The 6,920-nt window shown below is 44.6% G+C and overlaps 1 protein-coding gene and 1 long non-coding RNA gene across 5 annotated transcripts in view; one reads left to right on the forward strand and one right to left on the reverse strand.

Moving 5' to 3' along the window:
• LOC130368575 (uncharacterized) overlaps positions 1-1,321 on the reverse strand; it is an 83,338-nt gene extending 82,017 nt beyond the window's left edge. The window contains exon 1 of the long non-coding RNA XR_008892511.1: positions 1,250-1,321. This is a non-coding gene — a long non-coding RNA (uncharacterized LOC130368575). The remainder of the gene's footprint in view (positions 1-1,249) is intronic.
• REXO1 (RNA exonuclease 1 homolog) overlaps positions 1-4,568 on the forward strand; it is a 388,039-nt gene extending 383,471 nt beyond the window's left edge. For all 4 annotated transcript variants that reach the window (XM_056572388.1, XM_056572358.1, XM_056572367.1 and 1 more), the window contains one exon: positions 3,738-4,568. In XM_056572388.1, coding sequence (XP_056428363.1) covers positions 3,738-3,785 — 48 coding nt within the window. In that variant the 3' untranslated portion in view covers positions 3,786-4,568. The remainder of the gene's footprint in view (positions 1-3,737) is intronic.
• Positions 4,569-6,920: the final 2,352 nt, after the last annotated feature.

A 6,920-nucleotide genomic window follows, 5' to 3' on the forward strand; every position in this document is an offset into this window, starting at 1 on the left:
GCCCTCTGGCCTGTGCCCCTCACATATAATGCACCCTGTCCTGTGCCCCTCACATATAATGCCCTCTATCCTGTGCCCCTCGCATATAATGCACCCTGAGGGGCACATGGCAGGGGGGCATTATATGTGAGGGGCACATGTCAGGGGGGCATTATAAGTGAGGGGCACATGTCAGGGGGGCATTATATATATTATATATATATGGGGCACATGACGGGGGCATTATATGGGCACATGACGGGGGGGGTCCTGTCATTTGCCCCACATATAATGCCCCCCTGCCATGTGCCCCTTATATATAATGCCCTCTGTTCTGTGCCCCTCACATATAATGCAACCTGAGGGGCACATGACAGGGGGGCATTATATGTGAGGGGCACATGCCAGGGGGGCATTATATGGGCACATGACAGGGGGGGTCCTGTCATTTGCCCCCACATATAATGCCCCCCTGCCATGTGCCCCTCATATATAATGCCCCCCTGCCATGTGCCCCTCATATATAATGCCCCCCTGACATGTGCCCCTTATATATAATACCCCATGTCCTGTGCCCCTCACAAAATAATGCCCCCCTGACATGTGCCCCTCACTTATAATGCCCCCTGTCATGTGCCCCCACATATAATGCCCCCTGACATGTGCCCCTCACATTTAATGCCCCCGTCATGTGCCCCTCAGGGTGCATTATATGCAAGGGGCACAGCACATGGGGCATTATATCTGAGGGGCACAGGACAGAGGGCATTATATATGAGGGGCACATGACAGGGGGGGCATTATATGGGCACATGAGAGGGGGGGTCCTGTCATTTGCCGCCATATATAATGCCCCCCTGCCATGTGGCCCTCATATATAATGCCCCCCCCCTGACATGTGCCCCTTATATATAATACCCCATGTCCTGTGCTCCTCACAATATTATGCCCCCCTGACATGTGCCCCTCACTTATAATGCCCCCTGTCATGTGCCCCCACATATAATGCCCCCTGACATGTGCCCCTCACATATAATGCCCCCCTATCATGTGCCCCTCATGGTGCATTATATGCGAGGGGCACATGACATGGGGTATTATATCTGAGGGGCACATGACAGGGGGGCATTATATGGGCACATGAGAGGGGGGGTCCTGTCATTTGCCCCCACATATAATGCCCCTCTGCCATGTGCCCCTTATATATAATGCCCCCCCTGACATGTGCCCCTCACTTATCATTTGCTTCCCTACTTCTCAGACCCGTCACCTTTCTCACGCTGCGGGCTGCGGCTGCTCCGTTCTTGAAGTGTCAGTAACAGCCGCGGGGACGTGATTTCCGGGCGCCGGTGTGATGTCATCGCGCCGGCCTGCCGTGGATGGCGTCACTGCGGCTGTCACTGACACTTCAAGAACGGAGCAGCCGCAGCCCGCAGCGTGAGAAAGGTAACTGAGTGGTGGAGCGGGACAGCTGACAGCTCCCCCTCCACCATGCAAGCCGGAGCTTATAGCTCCTTCACTATGTGGCCGCTGCTGCTCTGCATACATGGGCCTGATACTAGTATCAGGCCCTTGTATGCTAGCGCAGTGTGCATGGGCGGCCGCCGCGGCCCGACCGCACTGCGCCGCAGCCACACTGAATATATAAAAACGGGTCAGTCTGATGGTGCCTGAATTGCTTAGGCACCATCAGACTGACCTGTTTTTATATACTGCTGGCCCCAGGGTGAGCGCCCCCCCCCCCCCCGGGAATTTTCCCGGTATCCCGCTAAGCCAGTCCGGCCCTGACTGCAACTCCCAGCATGCCCTTTGGTAGTTTGTGCATGCTGGGGGTAGTACTTAGGCGATTGCTGGAGGCACACTTTTTTCATAGAAAAAATGTGCCTTCAGCTGTTGCATAACTACAACCCCCAGCATGCACAGACTACCAAAGGGCATGCTGGAAGTTGTAGTTGTGCCTTCAGCTGTTGCATAACAACAATTCCCAGCATGTCCTTTTGTGCATGCTGGGAGTTGTTGCTAAGCAACAGCAGAAAGCCAGCCTTACCTCCTGCTGCTCCACACGCTGGATCCTGCCTGCCGCTGTCACCACTTCAGGTACATACTCCCGGCACCCGCTCTCGCCCCCCAGAGTAGGGGCAGAGCGGGTGCCGTTAGGGACACCCCCACAGCAGGCATCCTGATTCGTCGGCCGGTAAAGGACGATGAATCAGGACGATCGTGAGGTGGTACCAATCACCCTTTTTCTCCGGGGACCGATTGACCCAGAATCGCCACAAATCGCAGATCTGAATTGATCGACGATTTGTGGTGATCGCGGTCATGGGAGGGGGGGAGGTCTCAGGACCCCCCAGGGGTATGCACTGGGTGCCTGCTGAGCAGGAATTCCCACAGGTGTACAGGTACACCCTGGGTCCTTAAGTCCCAGGACATCAGGGCGTACCTGTATACCCTGGGTCCTGAATGGGTTAAAAGGGGTACTTCAGTGGAAAAATCTTAATTCTTCCAGTACTGATCAGCTGCTTTATACTACAGAAAAAATTGTATGGTTCTTTTGTCTCACCACAGTTCTCTCTGATGACACCTCTGTCTGTCAGGAACTGTCCAAAATAGGAGCAAATCCCCATAGCAAACCTTTCATGCTTTGAACAGTTCCTGACACAGACAGATGTGTCAGCAGAGAGCACTATGGTCAGACAGGAAATAACTATACAATTTCTTTTATAGCATACAGCAGCTGGAAGGGTTAATATTTTTAATTAGAAGTAATTTACAAATCTGTATAACTTTGATATCAGTTGATAAAAAAAAATAATTTTGAGTACCCCTTTAAATGGGTGTTGTTGTATCAACAAGCTTTGCATAGATCAATAGTACAAGGGACTAAAGGAAGCTTTGTAAGCAATAGCAGAGAAAATACAGAGGATAGATCTGGTGAGAAATTATGAATTCTGAAAAGTTACCTAAAGTGACAGGCATGCTTTAAATTGTGTATCTCAAGTTGAATGTTTAGGGTAGCCTTCCACAAGTCTTCGACAATAACTAGGTGGAATTTTGGCCGTTCCTCCGGACAATTCTGGTGTAACTGAGACAGGCCTCCTTGTTCACCCTTACTTTTCCAGGTCTGTCCATACATTTTCTATGTAAATGAGGTCAGGGCTTTGTGGTGGCCACATCATTAGGCACAGTTCTAAGAGTTAGGACCCAAATCTATCAGACATTTATCACATATCCTATGGATATGCCAGAAATTATGAGATTGTACTACCCCTGTAAGCCATCTTGCAACAGTTTTGGAAGCCTGGGGGATTGTCTATTTGCAAAAGCCATTTGCGCCAAAGGTTTAACATTATGGCTGATTTTTATTTATTTTTTTTTTTTTGAGGTGTTGCTTTAATATTTCCACATAATTTTCCTTCCTCATAATTCCATCATGTTATTTTGTGATGGTGCCACTCCTGTACTTCACAATTGAGATGGTGTTCTTTGAATTGCAAATCTCCACCTTTTACTTTCATACATATCCATGCTTATTAAAGCAAAACATTTTAATGTTGATTTCATCAATAGAATTTCTCCAAAAAGTATGATCCTTGTCACTATATGTTTTTGCAAACGCTTTTTGAGAAGTGGCTTTTTCCTTGCTGAGCAGCCTTTCAGGCTTTTGGAATAAAGGATATGTTTTACTGTTGTTACACTTTTGTATTTCTTACATAAATTTTAATTATTCCTTTTTTTTTTTGTCTTTCTTTTCAAAGTGGAGGGACATGACTCTAGTGAAGATGCCTGCTCTTGTATGGAACTGATGATGTGGCGCATTAAAGAGGATGCTAAAGTAAAACGATGATTAACAACGAGTATATTTGCCCACAAAAGTGAAACTGCTGTCGCAAACATTTTGTAGTAAACTGATGCCAACCTCAATTATACTTGTAAATTGAAACCTTCAATACGTTAAGCACCTAACTTGTTTTATACAGGGACTAAACTATTAAGACATTGTCAGTGTATTTTGTGTATTCGTGTAGGCCTTTTGTTTTCTCCCAGTTAGAATGAAAATCCCACAGTAACAAAATGTTAACCAACTTTTCTTTACAAGCTGGATGCTTTTGCATTTCTCCAATTAAGATAATATTGTAAATTTATATGTAAAAAAAGTGTTTTTTTTTACAATATACATGGCTTACCTATTATGCTCCATGCCTGCTCTGTTGGTCCCTGACTGTTTTAAGTCCTATACTTTTATGTAGTATACATGCGATATATTGTCTGTGGAGTGTACTTCCACAGCCGCCATGTGCTGTAATAACACAATATGTCACTACGGAAGGCGCTGGCCTAAAATTGTCATGTGATCTTACCTGTTAATAAGGACAAGGACTGCCAGGAAACAGCAGAGCTTTACTGGAACAAAATGGTCAGGTATAGTAGAAACTTATTAATAACCATTTTTTCAGCTGATGATGTAGTAAAAGGTTCTACAGAAATATATACTCTAATATACGGTAAATTTGTGTGTGTGCACAATTGGTAAGAAATGTATGTTATGTTCAGGGAGATGATTTTTTGGGATCTAGATAATGGAAACCCTGCAATTAACTAGACTGTATTAAGACATTTTTACTCTCCCAATACATCTATTATGAAATATGTTGTTACATTCCAATAATCTGGAAAAAAGTAATAAACCCTGTGCAATCTGAACCTCTAGTTGTATTTTGTTCAGTCTCTACCAAGTTTATATTAGAGGACATTCAGTAAATTTCCAAGGATTACTCCTTGGAAAAGTAAGACTACAAGGTCAGTCTATACAGGATTTGTTTGTTACTTTTCATGCATTTCCATGGTAACAACTGAGTCTGCACAATAACATTTTAAAGGGTGTTTACCACCAGTTCCACACAAATTGCTTACACTGCTATCTAGAAGACGTGCCCTCTAACACTTCCCTCATCTTTGTACCACTCCTGGCCAAGCAAAATGAGCCGCCCCTGACATTATGAAGAGGCCACACCGAAGTCTTGTGCAGGCACAGTAACTTGGAAGCTAGTCAGAGACCAGGAGAGAGTTACTGCACCTTTGTGAGATTTTGTAGTGGTCTCCTAATGACAGCCCTGAGGGGCACCTTGTTCTGCTGGGCCAGGTGTGGCTAAAAAGATGAAGGAGGTGTGGCTAAAAAGATGAAGGAGAGGTACAACCCCAGTGTACCAAATATCTTGCTTGCCTATGGCTTAAAATTTGTTTTTCTGGACATCGGCACAGCACTAACATATAACAAAGATATGGTCAGCTACATGATTGCATCTTTAGATAGCAGTGAAAGTGGTTTGATTTGTGTGGAACTGGTAGTTAACTCCCTTTTATGGAAATTTTTTCGTCAAGGCCCATTACAATATTACCTTTTTATGGCACAATAATAAAAATGGTTGCAAAGGCAGGCCTTGCATTTAAGCAAGTCTTTTTCAGATATGATGGCTCATTAAACAGGGACAAAAATTATTCCTTTGGTCAAAAATTTATACTGTGAAAGGATTTTTTTTTTTGTTTTTTTTTAAAATAAATACATACCGTAAATGTTTCTACTTTCTTCTTTGTCTCAATCACACATACAGTACGTAATAGCCAAGGTACTCAGTATGTAAAATATTGTTTATGCAACAGTTCGAGTTTATCTTGCATATATATATATATGTTTATATCTCTTGGAACGTTTTGAGACCCTTTCATGTTTTTTTATCACACTTTGATATGTTGTGGCATTGTGCTAAAATAACATAAATAATCAAGTTTTCCCCTATCATTCTGCACCAAATACACTATGATGACAAAGTGAAAAAAGTTTTAAAATGTTTGCAAATGTATTAAAAAGGGGGCCTCCCATTTCTCCTGATCATCTGTGAGATGTTTCTACACCTTGATTGTAGTCCAGCGGTGGTAAATTTTGTTGATTTGACATGTGAGAATTGCCTGTATATCTGAGCGACAAGATTGTATGGAGGCACAGATGCGGAGAAGGGTACCAAAGAAATTCTGCTGCACTAAAAGATTCAAAGAGATTCCATAGCTGCCGTAATTCTTAAATGAAAGAAGTTTGGAACAACCAGGACCTTGCCCTTGAGCTGGGTGCCCCTCCAAACTAAATATTCCGGCGTGGGGGTGAAGGACCGTGATGAGAGGTGACCAAGAACTCAATGTTCTAACTGACTGAGTTCCAAAGATCCTGTGTGCAGATGGGAAAAACTTCCAGAGGTGAAGCATCACTACAACACTCCACAGATCTGACCTTTATGGCAGAGTGTCCAGAAAGAAGCTTCTCCTCAGCAAAAGACATACAAAAGCCCCCAGGCGTTAGCAAAAAAAAAAAAAAACATTTAAAGGGGTACTCCGATGGAAAGCTGCTGAATACTACAGAGGAAATTATTTTCTTTTTGGAACACAGAGCTCTTTGCTGACATCATGACCAAAGTGCTCTCTGCTGACATCTCTGTCCATTTTAAGAACTGTCCGGAGAAAATCCCCATAGCAAACATATGCTGCTCTGGACAGTCCCTAAAATGGACGGAGATGTCAGCAGAGAGCACTGTGGTCATGATGTCAGCAGTGAGCTCTGTGTTTTTTACAAATCTGTTTAACTTTCTTGCAACAGTTGATTAAAAAAAAAAAAAAAAGTTTTCCACGGGAGTACCCCTTTAACGACGCAGGACGTATATTTACGTCCTGCGCCGGCTCCCGCAATATAAAGCGGGATCGCGCCGATCCTGCATCATATCGCGTCGGTCCCGGCACTCGTCAACGGCCGGGACCCGCGGCTAATACCACACATCGCCGATCGCGGCGATTTGTGCGGTATTAAGCCTTTAGAAGCGGCTGTCAAAGCTGACCGCCGCTTCTAAAGTGAAAGTGCTCAGTGCTCAGTCGGGCTGTTCGGGACCGCCGCGGGG

Source organism: Hyla sarda, chromosome 1 (genome assembly GCF_029499605.1).
Source record: "Hyla sarda isolate aHylSar1 chromosome 1, aHylSar1.hap1, whole genome shotgun sequence".
Classification (NCBI taxonomy): domain Eukaryota; kingdom Metazoa; phylum Chordata; class Amphibia; order Anura; family Hylidae; genus Hyla; species Hyla sarda.